The sequence below is a fragment of the Paroedura picta genome, chromosome 3 (assembly GCF_049243985.1).
Source record: "Paroedura picta isolate Pp20150507F chromosome 3, Ppicta_v3.0, whole genome shotgun sequence".
NCBI lineage: Eukaryota > Metazoa > Chordata > Lepidosauria > Squamata > Gekkonidae > Paroedura > Paroedura picta.
This window is the reverse complement of record NC_135371.1, coordinates 145,224,164-145,244,490: the sequence shown is the minus strand read 5'-3', so window position 1 is coordinate 145,244,490 and position 20,327 is coordinate 145,224,164. Positions and strand designations below refer to the sequence as shown.

The following is a 20,327-nucleotide window of genomic DNA, read 5'->3' as shown; positions in this document are numbered from 1 at the left end:
TATAGCCCCCCCCCCCACACACTGAAATATATAGGTCCAAAGCACATCATCATTCTTGTACTCAAGAAATATAAGCACACATATTGAGTTGATAGACCCCCCCCCCCAGTCTCCAAAGACAGGTTTTGAAGGACAGATAAGGTGCAGAAGTGTTTCCAAATGGTGGCCTGGAAATGTGCCCCTATGATTGGAGCAGGTGAAAGGGACAGTAGCTTTCACAGCTCTGAGTCTACCTTATACCCAAACCTGAAAGCATGTAATGTGGTACGCAGACGTGGTGACTTGAATCCCTGAGACCAGAAGAAACCTAAAGGCTGCAACGACATATGTAGATGTATTGACTCAAAGCCCTAAGACCCAACCTGAAAGGGTGTCATGATGTGGCTTGAAGAAGGAAGAGGGAAGGGGAAGGAGAAGGAGAGTTAGGTCTTATATGCCACTTGTCTCTACTCAAAGGAGGCTCAAAGCGGCTTACAGTCACCTTCCCTTTCCTCTCCCCACAACGGACACCCTGTGAGGTGGGTGAGGCTGAGAGAGCGCTGATATCACTGCTCGGTCAGAACAGTTTTATCAGTGCCGTGGTGAGCCCAAAGTCGCCCAGCTGGCTGCATGTGGGAGAGAATCGAACCTGGCATGCCAGAATAGAAGTCCGCACTCCTAACCACTACACCAAACTGGCTCTCCACACCAAACTGGGTTGGTCATGCGCAGCAATCTTCTCAATTGCTTCCAGGACCCCCGCCCCCAGCCCGTTTGGATAGCATTGTTCTGTGCCCTGAGAGCATGACCTCCTGGAGGTAACACGGAAATGGTGGTCCTGAATCTACCAGAATTGTATGATAGGAAGTCATGTAATGCCCACAGCACCCATTGGCCAGGTTGACTTTTGGCTGTTTTCTCCTTATGTCTGTTTGTTAACACCTAGACAATCTCATGAGCTACTCATAAGCTTTTTAAAACCGCAATTTACAGATCTTGATTACTGCTTGGATCCAATCTCAGCTATTATCACACAATCTCAGCTATTATGCATTTTCACTCAGCTATTATACATTTTCACTTCATGGCAATTAAACCCCCCCATACATAACTATATGTAATGGTTGAAGATATTTTGTTTCACTGTATCTGAGGAAGTGTGCATTCACGCTTGAATAAAACTTTGCTAGTCTTAAAGGCGCCGCTGGACTCAAACTCTGTAATGATGATGTAGAAAGCCAGCATCAAGGATCAGCTATGTATCTTAAACTTTATAAACATTAACTAGCGCGATTCCATTTTACTGTTAAGCAATTCAACCTGACCATGCATTTTGGGACCACTATTCATTATACCATTTTAATGTTAACTTCTAAATAAAATCAACAATGATGCTCATTAGATAATCTAGAGACAATATCATGAAGTTATTATGTAATCTCTCACTGAAGCTCTACTCTTTTATGCAAGAGTTTCAAACCAATATTTTAACAAACACGACATGTCATCTAACCTGAAATGAACTTGTGTTCCTTTGCTGCTAGTCAAGTCAGTGTCAATTTAGCATGCAGTTTGAGGAATTTTCAGTTCTACAGATTTTTAAAAGTATCTTTCCAATGAATCTTCAGGTGATCTGTTTGGGAATAAGCCTTACTGAAATCAAATTGAGAAAATTAGATTAAAATCATGTTATCCATCTCAAGAAATAAAATTTATTTTTAGGAGGGAAGAAGACTCAGATGTATAACTCATCCACAAATCCATCCAGATTCTGCCAGGTCTAATTCCCAAGTAATTCTTATTGTGACTCACACACCCAGTTGCCTCTGATAACACTTTTAGATCAGCCTTCCTCAATTGAGAAAACCCTGTAACATTCCTTGGGCTTTGTGAAACTCCAGAAGTAGCACGATTGTGCAGAGTATGGTTGGGAAGCATAGCTGTGGACACACCCACCCGGGGCCCATCATTGGTGGGTGGGTCAACATGACCATATATGGTCATATCACATAATAAATGTTTAATAAATTTTAAAAACTCCCACCCATTTGGGAAACCCTTCCAGGGCTGTCAAGAAACTCCAGGATTTAATGAAACCTTGGTTGAGAAAGCCTGCTTCAGATCATGGTTATAACGCAGGGCTGCCTACCTAGCAACCTCAGAGCCCCTAAACCAGGGGTAGTCAACCTGTGGTCCTCCAGATGTCCATGGACTACAATTCCCATGATCCCCTGCCAGCGTTTGCCGGCAGAGGATCATGGGAATTGTAGTCCATGGACATCTGGAGGACCACAGGTTGACTACCCCTGCCCTAAACCTAGTCCTGATGTTCTATATGAAGCACCCTGAAGAAGTCTTTGAAGAACAGGGTAGAATAACTATACCATAAAATATTAATGAAGAGGAAAATGCAGGTAATGAGCGAGCAGGAGGAAACATATTCTCAGTCATCGTTTTGTGACTACGTATTCTTCCCCTATCCCATTCTATGCATGCTCAACCAAACAGGAATGCACATAAGATAAATGCATATAAACTCTTTTTTCATGATTAACAGTGGGGATGGAATCGGTATACTTGCCCCCCTTCCCCTCGATGTATGTCAGTCCAGTTAACAATTATGTAATGTGAACAAGATTAGTGAATGGCAAATTCTAAACTCAGAAGGGTTAGCTTAGACCTCTTGAAGCTTGAACTGGGCCAACTATGGCAGTTTATTCTCCAAGCCACAGTTGGTTGGTTTTACATTTCCTTCTGTTTTCCTTGTTTTTCTGGAGGGAGAGGACTCTGTATCCAACTATCAGCATTTTAGATTGACGTTTGCAGTCAAGTAATACTCAGGCAGCTGAATGGTGCCTACCAAGCTGCAATTGTATGATAGGAAGTCATGTAATGTTGCAGAAATGTGGCAAGAAGAGTCTAGGCCAGGACAGTCAGCAGCAGACCAAGAAAGTCAAGCAAAAGAAATACGGGCCACTCACTAAGCAGAATATTGTAACAAAGAGCCAGTGAGCATAGGCATTTTAAGAGGTGTTCCCCTTCTCTTAGAAAGCTCTCCCTACCTGTCCTGGCATCACCATCCCAAGTCCCATTCAATTCACCTATGCTGGGGGCAAAAGCACCTCCAATCAGGTTTTCTTGGGAAGAGGGGGCTGTATACCACAAGCAGGTATGTGGAACATCGGAGGGGTAGGGCTGGGAGAGAGCTTTTGTGGCGGAGAGTCTCTGAACTTGCCTATGACCAAAAAGATAGTGTTCTATATGGCTTTATATGTCAGTTACTAGCTACAGGTACTTATAGTCCTTGGTTCAATCATCAACCAATAGGGAGACTACACCCAAGAAATTACATACAAGGGGAGTGAGACTGGGAAGGGCAGCCAAGATGGAGCTAGAAAAGATTCTTAAGTATAAGGATGCATCACTAGTGACCAAGATCAGAATACTTAGGCTAATCTTAGGCTGCCTAAGGAGGTGGTGAGCTCCCCCTCACTGGAAGTCTTCAAGCAAAGGTTGGATACACACTTTTCTTGGATGCTTTAGGATGCTTAGGGCTAATCCTGTGTTGAGCAGGGGGTTGGACTAGATGGCCTGTATGGCCCCTTCCAACTCTATGATTCTATGATTTTACTTCATACAATAGCATTCACATTACTATGAATGTGAATAGTTCATCAGTGGAATATGCTGCCTAAGGAGGTGGTGAGCTCCCCCTCACTGGCAGTCTTCAAGCAAAGGTTGGATATACACTTTTCTTGAATGCTTTAGGATGCTTTGGGCTGATCCTGCGTTGAGCAGGGGGTTGGACTAGATGGCCTGTATGGCCCCTTCCAACTCTATGATTCTGTGATTCTCTGATTCTGTGAATGTGTGTGAAAGCTGGACAGTGAAGAAGGCTGACAATAACAAAGCATTTTCATTTGAAATGTGGTTTGAGAAGAGAGTTTTACAAAAAGATCAATTCTATTGCAAATCAAAAAGATAAATGAATTCTAGATCTAATCACACATGAACTCTCCCTAGAAGCTAAAATGACCAAACTGAGGTTATTGTACTCTGCTTACATTACAAGTCACATGAAAAGACAAATATGCTAGGAAAAATGGAAGGCAGTAGGAAATAGAGGATGATCCAGCATGAGTTGGATTTACTCCAACTTTGAATAAACTAAATAAGACTCAGTCAAGGAAAACACAGCCCTCAGTTTACAAGACCTGAACACGGCTGCTAATGTTTTGTAGGTTTTTAATTCAAAGGGTTGCCATAAATTGGAAGCAACTTGATGGTACTTAACACACACAAGGTTAAATGCCAGAACAGGAAATAGCAGGGAAGCTCTGGGTTTAGTGTACAACTTGTAGGAAAAGAAGTGGGAGATGGAAACTGGTGTGTGTGTGTGGGGGGGGGGGATCCACATCCACATTGCCTCTGGTCCCAGGAGAATACTTGCAAACCTACTTGTGTTTTCCACCTGAAATCTCATGCTGTACTAGGTTTTCTTTCAGCTGATGTCCAAAAGTTAACCACATCTCAATAAAAGGAGCTGAAATTGGTGAAGAGCTAACTATTCAGACAAAGATCACAGCCTCTTGGCAAACTATCATTTTTCCCCCCACAGGAAATTCTTTTCACTCACTCTCTTCTATAGGTTTTTGATATATTATATAGGTCACATCTCTATAGGCTCTGTCAGATCAACAAAGGAGCTCTTTTAGGTCATGCACAGCTTTAATCTGTCCCCGATTCTCTATAGACCTTGTAACCTACAGTTGTGATCTGAAATCTGTGTGATCTGCTATTGAACGGCTCCAGCTCATTCAATTCTGTCAGTTCTGGCTTACTGCATACTAGATCTAAAAGCTGCTTAGGAAAAGATGTAAGATAACTGGAATGGGTTATGGGGGCCACATCCATCCAGTTTTACTCCACCTACACTGTCTCCCAATTTGCTTCCAAGCCCGAGTGCTCATAATAACTTCTAAAGCCCTATATAGCTAGACCAGCATATTTAAGGATGGCCCACTCCCATATGAACCTGTCTGCTGCAGTCATCTTCAGAAACTTTGCTTTGATTGCCCCTGCTATTTGAGGCTAAAAAACTCAAGAAAGAGTCTTATCAACGATGGTGCCATATTTATTGAACTCTCTATCTGTCACTCTCTATTATTGTTTTCTATCAACAGGCGAAGATTTTTCTGTTTTGTTTAGTGTTCCCTCACTGTCCTTCCTTCCTGTTGGTGTTTTATTGAAATGTTCTCTTTTTAAAAATCTCCACCCTACAAACCCTACAAACCCTTCGATCCCAGCAGTGGGCTCAAGGTTGACTCAGCCTTCCATCTTTCCGAGGTCGGTAAAATGAGTACCCAGCTTGCTGGGGGGTAAATGGTAATGACTGGGGAAGGGAATGGCAAACCACCCCGTATTGAGTCTGCCAAGAAAACGCTAGAGGGCGTCACCCCAAGGGTCAGACATGACTCGGTGCTTGCACAAGGAATACCTTTACCTTTATACATCTGTACTCTCATGATTCTTGTTCCATTTTGTCTGAGGAAGTATGCCTGCACACTTGAATAAATCTTAGTTGGTCTTGAAGATGGTATTGGACTCAAATTTTGAAAGGGTATCTCAGTTATCATTTCAACTCATTATAATACTAAAATGCAAGTATGGGAAATAAAATAACACCCAATGTGAGCCAAGCCCTAACTTAAGTTCAGCTTGTAATAGTTCATCCCAGCACCAGCAATCCCGGCCACCAGTCCATATTCTTTGCCACCAGTGTTCTCTTCCCCAGTTTTAGCTGGCTGAGAGGGGCTGATGACGAGAGCTAACATGGAAGTGACAAAGAACCCATTTTGAGGCCTGGACATTTCTGTAGAATAGCCAAAGCTATCAGACAGCCTGAAAAACAGAGCATCCTATTCTTGTCTCCATTGACCACAATGACCATTTTGCAGGAGCATTCCGCACTTAAAGTTATGGCCTTTACATCCTATCAAAGTAAATTTTGGGGAAAGGTGTATTTGGGGGGGATCAGTGACAAGGAAGAATATTAACTGATGGAGAGTTTGGGGGCAGAAGGGGAAGCTAGCATGCAGGACTTCAGCCAAAGCAAAGGCTGGATATTGCAGTGGAATTTTATTTATTTATGTATTTGTATACTGCCTTCCCATAAGGCTCAGGGCGGTTCACATAGAAGGTAAACAAGAACAATACATCAAACTCAGTGATTATAACAAATGAAGGGTAACAATATCAATAACAATGAACAGAGAAAATAACATTCTAACATGCCAGCTACTATCAGGAAGCCTGAGTAATGGAGTTCTGAGGCTACATCACTAGCATGGGGTGTGTGTATTTAATTGTTTTTTTGTTTATTTATATACCACCCTCCCCAGAGGCTCAGGACTGTTTACATGGAATATAGGAACAGGAACTATACTGAGAAATCATTAATCATTCATCAAAGAGCAAAGGAACAATAAATGGAGAACTGTTGAGCAAGAAATTCATAACTAAAACATGTTGATGGGCCCATTCTAATTTGGAGAACCAGGTTCTCCACATGAAGCCTGCTTGGCAATCCCCAGCCAGCCACAGCCCTCTCAAAGCTCTCTCAGCCCTGGCCACAGACACCTTGTGAGGAAATGAAGGGAATGTTATTGAAAGCTGCTTTGAAACTCATCAAGATACAGAAAAGCCTAATACAAATACTTTCCCCTTCTTTTCTCCAGCTCCCAGTGGCAACAGGATATGCAGGCATTTTTAGACCTTTAAAATTAGGCTTTTGCCCCTTGTCATGCCTTCCATAACAGCCTACTTTGCTGCCATTGCTCTTCACCTGGGCAAGTTTTGGGAAGTAGGGGTTAGCTTGAAGAATCAGGGATGAGCTTTTCTACACAACTGTAAGCTCAGAAACCATACTCTTTGAGAAAACTTAAAAAACCAAAGCTAGCTTATGAAGTGAGCAGGATTACAACATGCCCAAGTACTTTAAATCAGTCTTCCCCAACCTCCGTGCCATAGACTGGTACTGGGCCGTGGAGCTCTCGGTACCGGCCCACGGCAGGGGGAGGGAGGCGCCGGCATACCAGCGGGCACAAATACGCAGGCACGGAGCTGCCGCGCCTGCACGTTTGCGCCTGCCGGCATGCTGGCGCCTGTACCCCCCTCTCTCCCCCCGGGCCCCAGCCCAAAAAAGGTTGGGGACCACTGCTTTAAATCAAAGCATGTATGTAGCATCTTGGGATAATCATCCATTTCTGTATCTATGTAACCAAAACAATAATTTCTCCTGTCTAAACTATTAAACTATTACTTAGTATGCTAAGGACTGCATTGTATGAATACAGTTCTTGGGTATGGTGAATTGAGTGTAAGTCACATCCTCCTTGGCTGCTCATTATATTCTGAGGTTCGTAATAAGCTAATGCTTGTTGGATGACCATCTTCCAAACTTGGAAAATACCAGGCTGTTACTGGAAGACAGAAACCCGAAATTCACAGTGCCGGAAGCAAAGTTTCTTGACAGAGCTTGCAAAACCCACCAACTGATACTGACTTCAGGGCTAGTATAAGAATTAAATATTTTTATACTTACCTTATGATTTTTTCCCTTTTAAACAGAGTTTGCTACATTTCTCTTACACTGCAATTTAACCTTTTTGATCATTTGATTTTATGATTTGCTGGTCTCTGCCCGTATAATAAATTTTGCCTTTTGAGTGTAAGTCCCAATGGAATAATGGAATTTATTTCTAATTAAAAATTCACAAGGTCAGCCTCTATTCCTAAATCCTTATATAAAATAAAAAATTATACAAGCTTATTCTAGATCATTATATCCACTTTTAACAGCAGCGATGGATGGTCTTTGGTTTCATTTCTTGAGCTGTCTGTGATTTAAAACCAGCTGGAAAACCTAGTTTGTAAAGTTTGTGAGCACTAAGTTGCAATGCCTGAGGTATATGTCAAGGGCACTAATGTGGAAAGAATACCCCCCATCCTCCCCAGAAGCTAAAGGGTAGTAAGAAGTGACCAGCCTTCTCCTCTAAGCTTATTTCTTGTCTGCCATCACAGAGTCTCTATTAACTCTCCTAACATAGGAAGAATATTAACTGGGGCTGCTGAAGCATGGCAACTTTCAACTAAGGAACCCATTTTCTGCAATCAGCATATGCAGTTCATTTCTCATAAAGCTGGGTTTTTTTGTACTCTGATTTTTACTACCTAAAGGAGTCTCAAAGTGGCTTCATCTTCCATTCCTCTTCCCAGAATGGATACTCTGTGAGGCAGGTGAAGCTGAGAGAGCTCTGAGAGAACTGTGACTTGCCCAGGGTCACCCAGCTGGCTACACGTGGAATAGTGGGGAATCAAACTTGGTTGTCCACATTAGAGGCCACCGCTCTTAACCCATGCTGACTGTATAGTGGGTTTCTTTCAAAGACAGAAATTTAGACTAGGCATATCCTTAGTAGGCACAGTTCCCCACATCTGGGGCTTATGCCTTTCAACATCTCATGTTATTTCCTTCTCTGAATTGCTTCTGAATTGTCTCCGGACACGTCTAGCTAATCAAAGTGCAACCAAACTTAGGAAGTCTTACAAGAACCTGTGCATTTATTACTATTCTGTCATTAAGATTCAAACCTTTAGGAATAACAAACTTTCTTAACAAGGAATAAAAACAGCATCAACACCATCTCCAACTTCTTCTTTCTGCCCATCAGTGCAACATGCCAAGGTGCCCAGGGAAAAGGGTAAGGGCTGTGCAGCGCTGGAGACAAGCAGACACCCAGGGCTAAGCATCACCTCCCTATGTCCGGTTCCCATAGCAATCAGATACACGGTTGCCACGGCAACAACATCCTCCTTCCCAGACAGCATCAGCTCAGAGGTACCAACTCGGCTGCTGAATCTGGAGGGGGAGGGTCTCTCTCTGTATAAAGGGGGAGCCGCTTCGACAAAGCCCGGCCAGGGAAACGAGAAAGGCGCTTGGCCACGGCCCCTAGCCTCCGGTTCCATTATTCCTTCCCAACAGCGCCAGTCGATGAAGTTGGACACTTTTCCTGAATCTTTTTTTTTCTTTGTTCTTTTTCTCTCCTTCCTCAGCTCCTCCGCTCCGTCCTCCCCCCCCCTCCACGCCCCCCCGGCCACTCTCGCCCTTCCCGCCTGGTTACCTTCAATACAGCAGATCCTCCAGAGGCCGGAGTGGGTGAGGTCCCCCTTCACCTTCTTGGGCTGGCTTTGCGAGGTGTCGTCTGGGGTGGTAACGTTGGTGCCGTTGCAAATGTTCGCGCTCGAGTAGAGCCAGTAGTCGGTGCCGATGGCGATGGTCATGAGGCTGAAGGCAGCGAAGGCGCCCACCATGGTCAGCAGCATCTGGACCCCACGGTCGCACCACACCATGGTGCTTCATACTCCCCCCGACGGGCTCAGGGGGCTGCTAGAGGCAGACGGAGCCCAGAGCCGCCTTTCCGACACCGCGCCCGAGCGGCAGCTTTCCCGCCTTCTCCCCCCTCGTTCGCCCCCTCTTGGTCCCTCCTTCCATCCACGCAGATCACGGCGAGGAAGCCAAAACATGGGCGGAGGGCTGGGAGTGACAAAGGAAAGAAAAGGGAGACTTCGGCCCGGAGGCGAAGAAAGGGGCAAAGTGCCTCGCGGAAAGCCCTCCGCGCCCACAGGCGAGGGCAGCAGCCGAGCCTCGAGCCTTTCCCTCCGAATCGCTCGCGCTGCCGCGTCGCGTCTGGGCGCTCCTCCGCCTGACCGCAGCCGCCCTCTCGAGCGTGCTCCACGCGCCGCCACACACGCCTCGCAGCTCCTCTTCCCGCCGCCTGAACAGCTGGGGAGGCGCATCTGAGGAAGGGGGTCTCGGGCACAGCCCCAGGCTGGAGCTCCGCCTCTCCCGCGCAGCACCTGGACAAGCGCCCCAGCTGTGTGGCGGGGAGGGGAGCGCTTCCAGAAGCAGCCTTAAGGCACTTGCCGAGCGCAAGGAAGTATTTCGCGGAGTAGACGGATTTTTATTTTTTTTTAATGGAAAAGGGCGACTTTCTGGAGGAGCGAGAAACAGGTAGCAGCTTAGTTTTGCCAGCTGTTCCTGTAGCTACTCAGTGACTTTAGAGGCTAGTCTTAGGGAAAGGTAATTTGCAGTCGAATTGCATGATGTTCTCGTGAACGCATAGCCAGATTCGGGCACTGCTCATTTCAAGTGGAAAGGAAATTGTAGGAGAAGGGTGAGGAGGTGGTATGAATGGCATGGGCCATTTCTGTGCTTGTTCTGCATAAAGCCTATAAAGATAAATCAGGAACCGTCTTGCATAATAGGGGAAATCTGTTGAAGAGAAGTAGGGACTCTGGTTTAGCTATGCAATTTTGTATAAGTGTGTAGGGTTGTTCCTGTATAAACCCATCTAGCCAACTGGCTTCAACTGAAGTAAGTGTATGGGATTGCAATGTAGGAGTCATCGTAGGATTCAGTCCCACTGGTACAGAAATGTAGTGTGATGACAAAAAATGCTCTTTGGTTATGCTTGGTCTCTTCTGAACTCTGACAAATTTTCTATTACAATAACCTAAATACTAGACTGTTGTAACACACTACATGGGACTGTCCATAGCAACTCAGAAGCTGCAACTGAGTCTGGTTTCAGATTTTCCATATTGGTTGTCTGATCATTTCTGGGCTCATTTCAACATACTAGTTTTAACTTTTGACACCCTTCCCAGCCTGAGACTCTCATGCTTGCAGAACTGCCACATATGCTCATATGTTACCTTTGTAGATGTCTTCTTCTTTTATCCATTAGCTGGCAATTGGTGGAGCAGGTTATCCTCTCAGCCGATACACTGCTGTAAGTGCTGCTGGATTTAGAAGTAAGTGTAGAAGTTCTGTTTGTCTCAGCAGGGTTTGTTGTCTGTTTCCACCTGCAAAGTGGTGAGAACTGCCTCTGTCTGAGCACTAGCTTTGTACTATAGCTAACCCTTTTTGTCAGGAAGGCACAGTCTCTCATGGGTACTTGGAAATGACATAAAGCAAAACTCTTCAAAAGGGCATTTAGGAGTGTGTCTTTAGAGGTTGGACTGAAGGCTGTTTTTAGCGTCTTATATGGTTTTGTGTGTTACATGCTGCTGTGATGTTTTATTTTGAAATGTTTTTTTAACTCTTTTGTATTGTGTCTTGGATCCTGTTGGTTAGAAACAGTCTTGATTTAATATGTAAACAACTACTAACCTAAAATTAGACAGCTGAATTCATGAAGCTTTTTGGGAAGCTACATGTCTTAATGAATTGTTTCAAAGGGTAAAGGTGTTGATCTGCAGTAGAAGAGCAAGTTGCATTAGACTGACCTCAGCAGGTGCATATTTAGGGTATGAAAACCATGGCACATACCCTGGGGGGGGGGTCACTGCTTGTAGCCCTCCATTCCCCAGGGAGATTCTGCCACTGCTGTGGGATTCCAAGTGGACTCAAGCCTCCCCCCCCTTTCACGTAGGGCTCTCCAGCTCCTCCTGGGCAGAGCTGTAGAAGGAGCCACACCACACATGGGCTGATCTTGGATGGCAAAGGGGAGGAGAAAGGAGGGCAATGACAAACCCAGGAAGAGGAGGAGTGAAGTACAGAAGCCGAGACAAGGGATACTGCCTCCAGTCACTTATAAAGCCAGGTGGTTGCTTTACTGCTGCTTTCTGTCTGAAGGTGGGGAAGGTAAGGTGGGAGGATGGAGCAACCCTCACTCTACATCCTAGTCATGGCCAGCTATGAGTATGTGAGCACTGAGAAGTTGGCTGGCTTCAACTAGCATAAAATGTGCAGTGGGGAAGGCACTTCTGAGAGGGGTGGGTGTTCCATTAGGGTCCCTGTGGGGAGCAGCCTTTGGTGACAAGGGGGAAAGCAAAGAGGTAAGGAGACAATAGGCAGCAGCTAGCAGGGAAAGGAGGAAGGATGCTGAATGGTGGCTCCTAGGAATTTGCAGAGGATAGCATCCATAGTTGGGTGATAGTAGCACGTGGTTTGCATCACCAAGCCCCCCTTGCCCACCTCATGCACCAAATAGACTAGGTACACCACTAGACATCAGTTCCACTTTGATATGTCCTACTTAGGATAGCTTTTCAGATAACCTTGGATCAGTCCCTCTGTCTTACTTGCCTAACAAAGCCAGTTTGGTGTAGTGGTTAGGAGTGTGGACTTCTCATCGGGCAAGCTGGGTTTGATTCTGCACTCTCCCACATGAAACCAGCTGGGTAACCTTGGGCTCACCAGGACACTGATAAAACTGTTCTGATCAAGCAATGATATCAGGGCTCTCTAGGCCTCACCCACCTCACAGGGTGTCTGTTGTGGGGAGAGGAAAGGGGAGGCGACTGTAAGCCGCTTTGAGCCTCCTTTGGGTAGAGAAAAGCAGCATATAAGAACCAACTCTTCTTCCTCTTCTTCCTCCTCCTCTTCCTGATAAAATGGAGGAAGGGAGAATGGTGTGACCACCCTGTGCTCCTTGGAAGAAAGGTGGGATAAAAGTTTACAAAATAAATCTTCCACAACTTTGCAAGTATGTCTCTCTTGACAGTTGACATCATTCATTACTTCATTGGAGTGACTTTTCCCCTTAGCTTCTCTGTTTCAGCTGTCTCCCACTTATCTAGCAGAGGAACACAGCTATACTTTCTCCCCCTTTCAGCAATTGGTTTGCTCTAGATTTGAAGGTGGAGCTTTATATGCTGTTCTGAAGCATCCTTCTGTGAAATAAACAACTGCTATAATCTTATCCCTTTTAAAATAGTTGCTTGGTTTCTGTTTCTTCCAATAAAGATCAGGGTCTTCCCCAAAATTAAAAGTGAAATGTACTCTTTTCAATAAGGGACATAGTGGTGAAAGAACCAATACCACCAAGCTTATTGAAAAACGAGAAGACCTGAGTAATGTGACTGGAAGCTGATGTATATTTAAAATGCAGGTTAAAATCCCTGCTTTGCCTTGGGTGCTTGCAGGTGACTTTGGACTTGTCAGACATATTAGCAAAGTTGTAGAGATTGTGAGACGAGAAAAGGAGGGCACGAGGCAAAGGTACATTACATTGATGTTTGCTTCTTTTGCAGCATCAATATATTGTGCTCACTGTTATGTTTGTTGCTTCTTTACTTCCTCTCTCTTCACACAACTTACGGAAGACAACAATAGAGGGAGACAGGTAAATCTATGGGGAGAAAATTCCAAAATTTTGGTACCACCATTGCAAAGGCTGTTTTCTGGGTTCCTATCCATCTAGCCTCAGATGGCAGGGGCATCCAAATCAGAGCTTCTGTAGATGCCTGCAGTGGTTAGGTAGGTTCATATGAGTAGGTGGTCTTTTAGGTATGCTTACATTTAATTTAGATGTTACCAGGGCATGCACACAGTCTAGGACTACATGCATACCTTGGCTACTGGTTTCAATTATCCGCTGCACAGGTTGTTTTAATCAGCTGCAGTTTATAGTGCAATCCTAAACATTTATATATCTACTAATAAAATCTGGCTCCTATCTCTTAACACCTAAATCTGTGGACTGGGGCCACACATAAATTTACGGAGATCTAAAGAGATTTTTCTGCAAACAGAAAACTCTAAAAGCAAAAATACATTGGATGTTTAAATTGCCCCCTCTTCCCCCAAGCTCTATTTATCAGTAGCGTGGGCAGTGTCTGCTGCAGGGAGCAGCTCCAGGCCCAGTGACTGTGTGAGATGATGTGGCTGCCAGGCACCATTAATAAGCTCAGTGGGAGGTTGGATCCAGAGCTGCACCAGGCTAGGTGATGAGGAGATGGGATTCCCCCCTTTGGTGAGTCTCACAGGCCCCTCACTTGTCCTTATCAATCCACGGAAGTTGGTTTTAGGATTAAACTCACTTCATTTAACTGATGTCTGAATCTCAGTGATTAAGGTGAACCATGAATAAGAGGACAAGACGAGAATTGATTCACTTGAACTCTGGTGCTGGAGAAGGCTTTTTTGGATTCCATTGACAGGCACAAACAAAGAAATAGTAGAATGCATAAAGCCTGATATATCACTGGAAGGCAAAATCATGAAACCCTGGCTCACTAACTTTGGCCATATCATGTGATCTACCTTGATCAATTATGCTAGGACTAGGGGCAAAGCCTGTTGTATCCAAAAATACAACGGGTGCTAGAGCTGGGCAGTGGGAAGAGGAAGGGGAGGAGTTGTTCAGTCTGTAAGGGCATGGGGTTGAATGTATGTGTTGTGTGGGAGGTTGTGGTGGCATATGAGGGTATGGTGTGGAGATATGGGTGTCAAGAACCTGTGGTGTGGACTGTTCGTTGAGTGTGGGAGAGGACTGACCTTTGGGAATTTTGGCATAGTGGTTACAGATGAGCTTTCCAGAGCCATGTCCTCAGATATGTGAAGGGAAAATCAGACTGGAGACTCTTCTTAGGGGAAGATTACATGGCAACCAATTCCTCCCAGTTCTGCGTCATTTCCCTTCTTGTGTGAATTAGGCCACATTCACCGAAATGCCCCTCTGCCCTAATACACATGGGGTAGTCACAGTACACAGGTGTTCACCCTTTTCCTTCTTTTCCATTTTTTCACTATTGATAAAATGTTATGTGCCCACATGCTTCTTTCATGGTCGCTCCTTAGAAGAACGGATTTTTGTACCCTATTGCTACCCAAAAGAGTCGCAAAGCAGTTAACAAACACCTTTTCTATTCGTCTCTCCACAATTTTCCAATCGTCTTCCCTTTCTCTCCCCATAGCAGACTCCCCATGAGGGCGGTGGGGTAGTGAACCTCACAGGGAAGCTGGCAACCCTAAGAGGAAGACTCTCTGTGCACAGCAGTCTTGACCTTAGTAAGGTTTTTTATACTGTTTTTTTATTTGCCAGGCCAAGGTTATTTGCCAGGCCAATAAGTCATTTCAGTTACCATGTGTCTCCAGACATTTACTTGTTCTCTATTTACAGTTTCAGGCTGTAAATATTTATTTAGATCTTCCTGCACTTTCCAGACTCACAGGACTAATGCTGGTCTGCCTGTCTGTGCCCCAGAATACAAACGGTTGCTGGTAAATGCTGGCCATAACCCATAGGCCAGGAGGGACACACCTGCACCACTCCCTCCCAACTGCAGGCAAAAATGGTTCCTTTGAAAGCTGGACTCTGAGGCATTGTGTGATTTTGAAGTCCCACCTCCAAACCTCCAGGAATATTTCCAACCCAGGGGTAGCCAACCTATAGGTGGGGCCTGGAGAGCTCGTGGAATTACAGTTCACCTGCAGAGTATAAAGATCAGCTCCCAAGCAGAAAGGGCAACTTTGGACAGGGTTGAGGTAGAGAAGAAACATTTAATGCCTCCCACACAGGTTGTTGTTGAATTGAAAGACTTGAGGCCTACTGCACAGGGTTGTTGTGCAGATAGAACAGGAGACAAAAGAACCAGTTTGTTCTGCAGAATAATGCTGTGCAGTGACCTCAAATCTGCAGAGAGTTGCAAAGAAGAAAGACACATGGCTTGGCTGTGTCTAACCTCCGGGCAGAGCAGTATTTTAAGTGAGAAGGGGCTTTTCTGTGGCCTCCCTGTCAGGCAACTGTTTGGCAGAGGGGGAAAGTTCCCCACCCTCAAAAGGAAGGCCCTCAGGCTCCCTTGCGTTGCTCTTGGAAAGGCCTCCCTCCCCTCAGTCAGGGCCTGTCAGAGGCTCCTTCACAGCAGGCCTGAAAGGGAGGGGACACCTCCTGCCAGCTCTGTCAGGGTTCTGAGGCAATTTGCAGTTGCAGTTAGGACAGCCTTGGGGCAAAAAGTGCTGGCACAGCCTGTGTTCTCATCCCCCTTGGCAACCCTACTGACGTCCTCTCCCCGCGGTGGTCAGGAGCAGACTGGCAGCCAGACTGGGCTGGGTGAATGGAATTTTGGTCTGTCCTGGTGAGAGGCCAATCGGAAGGCGCTTCGCACGCCTCCCCATTGGCCACTTGGCCCTTGAGTGGCACTTGGCGGGGCGAATCAGGAGCCACTTCACGGATCCTGATTCGCCCCTCCGAGTTTTTATCACGAACAGAGCCCGCCCTTAGGGCTTTATTTAACCGCAGGAGCGGTTAAAGATTAGTCAGTGGTAAAAGGAAACCAGGCTGACAAAGAACACGATGGCTAGACACAATCAAAATAGACACTGGCCAGAGTATTACACAACTAAAAGAAACAGAGCAAAATCGAAAGACATGGCGATAGCTGAGCTGTAGGATTGCCAAGAGATGGACATGGCTAAATGGCTGGCATCATCATGAATAAGAAAAACAAATAGAACATTTGCTGTGGCATAAGCTTTCATGGACTAAAACCTGTTTTATGCATTGATTTTGTTCTCATTTTGTTTGAGAGTGTGCACACATACACACATTCACAGCAGCAACAAGAAAAACTGTGAACAGTGGTATCAAAAGGCAATTAAATTCAAGAGATGCACAATCACACTTCTATGCAAAATGTATATACTGGTAATTACCATCATCATTTTGTTCTTTACCTGTTATTTAAACCTGTCTCAGATTGTTCTTCAGAGATGAGCACATGCTTCACACAAGATAAACTAGTTCAACTGCATTAATACAGGATATGTGCAAAAGACTTACCCATCTAGTAAATCTCAGGGCACTTATTTCTGTCATAATTCGTATTTGCTTACGCATTGTGAAAGAATGTGTCATCTGAAAAGCAGAACGTTGTTTTCAGACTGCAAAACCAGCTCAAGCATGCTGAAGTAATAAGAATATCACTATGAATACTGCAAGAAGAATATATTGATAGGTGAATTTTCTTAAAGGCTTTTCATTCCTAAAATCAAATGTCTGACTATCCATGTCATATATGGCAGAAGGTGGAGGGGAAGCCTGAACTCTTTCCCCTACACACCATGATTCCAACATGAGTTGGGCCTATGAGTTGGGAAGCACTGGACTGTGGCGTGTGTTTCTGTAATGTGTGAATTGGAAATTAATCTCAGTTCACAGAGCACAAGATATCAGAGGGCAGAGGTTGCTAGTTTACTCTTGGTGGACTTTAAGGCTTTATAATAGGACTGAATAGCTCTAATGTTTTATTTAGGTTTTTCTTTTCTTCAGTGGGTTCTAAAATTTATCTCCTTTAATTCTTTATTTTTACTTTGGCGGTCATTTCCACCTTGAGTCTTGAAGGCTTGAATGGACAATACCTGCAACAATTGTGGTGATTTCACTGGTTGCTGCTGGATTATCGTGATAGCTTCCGTGGCAGTAAAATTCAGAACTTGTTTGGGATTTATAAAGTGTGTTGAAGATGAATGGATGAGATAATTCCATTGGGAGTGTGTTTAAAAGTGGAGGCAATTCTCTTTGTCATAAATTTTGAACTCCTACTTACTGAGTTCCAGCAATCCACACAGTCTGTTACATTCCCCTTATTCTGCATGAGCTTAGATTCAGGTAGGCAGCCCTGTTGGTCTGAAGCAGCTTTAAATCCAAGAAAATTTTATACCTTTGTGTGTGTAACCCATGTCATTTTTGCTTTAATGATTTCCATCAGTTTAGGATTTAGGCCTAGGTAGCCAAAGGTTACTGAGCATGATCAGTAAGTTAAGTTGCTCATATATTAGTTGCAAAAGCCCCACCCCTCAGTCAGTCTGGCCCTGCAGCAGCAGAGAGAAGGCCCAGAGCTTGACTGAGGGAACTGCTAATTCTTTTGCAGGCCCAAGCCAGGGAGTGAGCTCCTGAACAGCAGCAGCAAGTCAACTCCTGAAGTGGAAGATAAAAAGCAGCAGCCAGGCACTTCTATAATTTCAAGTTGGACTTTCTTCTTCCAGTGTGTTAGGATTGGTTCTGTTCTGAGTGCCCTTTTTTTGAAGAACACTGAAGATTTTGTTCCCATTAATGTTGCTATGTAATGGCAGAATGTGAAGAAGAACTAAAGAGCATTATGATTTTGTTATATATCTAGTTTTACAGTTCTGGGGTTGATGATAAATATTGTTATAGTTAAAATTATTCAGTGACTGAAATGGTTTCTTTTCTTTTGAAGTAATTTCTCATTTTGTCAAGCCATAAAGGTGCTGTCATTTATTGAATTGAACCTTCCCCATTACAAAGGGTCACATGTGCATAGCACTGTTCCTCAGAAGAAGAGTTGGGTTTTATATCCCACTTTTCTCTACCCTCAAGAGTATCAAAGCAACTTGCAGTTGCCTTGCCTTCCTCTTCCCACAACATATGCCCTATGGTGCAGGTGAAGCTGAGAGAGCTCTGTGAGAACAGCTGTAACAGGACTGTGAGTAACACAAGGTCACCCAGCTGGCTGCATGTGGAGGGGTGTGGAATCAAACCTGGCTCTCCAGAGTAGAAGCTGCCACTCTACTACACCAAGCATCAGCTTCTGAACTTCTGTGAAGTTTTGTGTGAAGTTTATTTGTCTAAGAAGAAGGCAAAGAGAGGAAAAGAAGAAAGGAATAAGGAAGAGGAGTAATATCAGATCTGGATTCTGGTGAGTAGGAACTGGCAGAGTCCAGAGAACCAGACTTGCTTGAACTTGTACCAATACTTAGTGTTTTCAGAGATTTTAGTAGGAAACAAAGTTCATAAGTGTGCCAGGGGAGTGCCCCAGTTCAAAGCAAACCAAGATGTATTCTTTCCCTTTATGAAGTTCCCTTCTTCAGTCAATTTGCTTCTTTGGCATCAGAGACATCTCCAGCTATAACACAGAAAACTCTGAAGCTAACCCAGAAGTTAGCAGTTCAACAGGATGTTTGACCCCTGTGGAGGAGAATTCATGTAGGGTTAGGGGCCTTCAGTATCTTCAAATACTAGCAGATGATGGATTGGTGATAAAGGAAATAATTATACCCTTCTAATTGATTATACACTTATTGGAAATTGCCTTTAGTTCCATATTGGAGACCAAGATCTGATTTCTATTTCTGCTCTGTATGCAGTGTTGCTTACTGGACTAGACTTTGTGGGGTTTTTTCCTACAATGAAATATAGGAGAAATGGTTTACAGAGTGCTTTCCAGATACACTATTATGTTTTGACTAAAATTAAGGATCATTGTAATTCAGCCTTCCAGATGGAGCTGAACCTGATTTGAGCTGACCCCCTAGGTCAGTCCCCCATAGTATAAATCTGGGGGACTAAGCACTGACCTTGTGACCCTGCCACATCAGAGGTATGAGATCAAGGCTCCATGGCTTGCCTGGAGACCTTGGGGGAGAACCAAAGTACATCTGGAGATGACTCTGAAGCTCTGGCCTTATTGCATTGATCCAGGGATACAGCCAGCCCTGTGAGCCAACCCTAAGACGTAGATGTATAAAATTCTATGTGACCTTTTGTTCTTGCACTTGCTTTAGTGGACATAAGTCCTCTGTGACTGCCCTATTTTTGCTGCAGCTAAAATAAAAAAAATATTAAAAGGTTTCCAGTCTGATGTGGTTATGCAAAAGGACCCTGTTTGGCCCCAGGGCCATCATAGGTCAAATGTACCTAATGGTTAGACCCTTGTATAACATTTTTGTCAGTTTGCCTCTAATATAAGACAAATGACTGAGGGAATTATTGTTCTTGTATGTCAGGATGACAACACTCATCCAATGATTAGAACATGCCAGCCCCCATGCTTCTCACTGGCATGACTTACTGGTCAATAAGATTTTGTGGTACAATGCAGAGATGCTGGCAGCCAGCAAGATCCAGGAAGGCCAGGTCTGTGCCAGTGGTGGCAACTACAGTGGGGCTCCTGGGCACAGCAGAGATAATGGCAAAAGAGCCATTAAAGGCCCCATCCCAGTAGCTGACTGGTGGCTCAGAAGGGCCAATATGGAGCAGTCCAGACTTGTTTAAAACAAGTCAGTCCTGGATAAGGGAGGATCAGCTGGAACTGCTCCTAAATCGCATGACTGCACAGAGAGACAGGAAGACACAATTCTGTAAACTTCTCCAGGATTAAGTACTCCTTAGATATGCACAAAGTCATTCAGAGATTATTTCACTTCAAGTCCAGGAGAGGCTTACAAAATCTAGTGATCATAAACTTTACACCCATGATATAGATCCAGGATATTTATTAGCACCTCATAGCGGTAAAGACCTATGTAACGATCTCCCTAGGTGTAAAAAGTGTGGGGGTTTTAATATATGGATATTTTATTTATGTATGTGTGAGTTGATAATTGACCTCTGAAGAAGATCCAGTTGGATCAAAATACATCAGGTTGTTCTGGTATCTGGCATATTTTTGGCACTGTATGTGTCACTCAAATGTTTTTTTTTTGCATATTTTCTACTGTGATTTTAATGTATTGTTTTAAATTGACATTGTTCAGCGTT

General features: G+C 44.4%; 1 protein-coding gene across 1 annotated transcript in view; it reads right to left on the bottom strand.

The window, feature by feature from the left end:
* Positions 1 to 9,853, bottom strand: part of CACNG4 (calcium voltage-gated channel auxiliary subunit gamma 4) — a 72,074-nt gene extending 62,221 nt beyond the window's left edge. Inside the window, exon 1 of the mRNA XM_077328391.1 lies at positions 9,162 to 9,853. Coding sequence (XP_077184506.1) covers positions 9,162 to 9,390 — 229 coding nt within the window. The 5' untranslated portion in view covers positions 9,391 to 9,853. The remainder of the gene's footprint in view (positions 1 to 9,161) is intronic.
* Between the last annotated feature and the right edge of the window lie 10,474 nt (positions 9,854 to 20,327).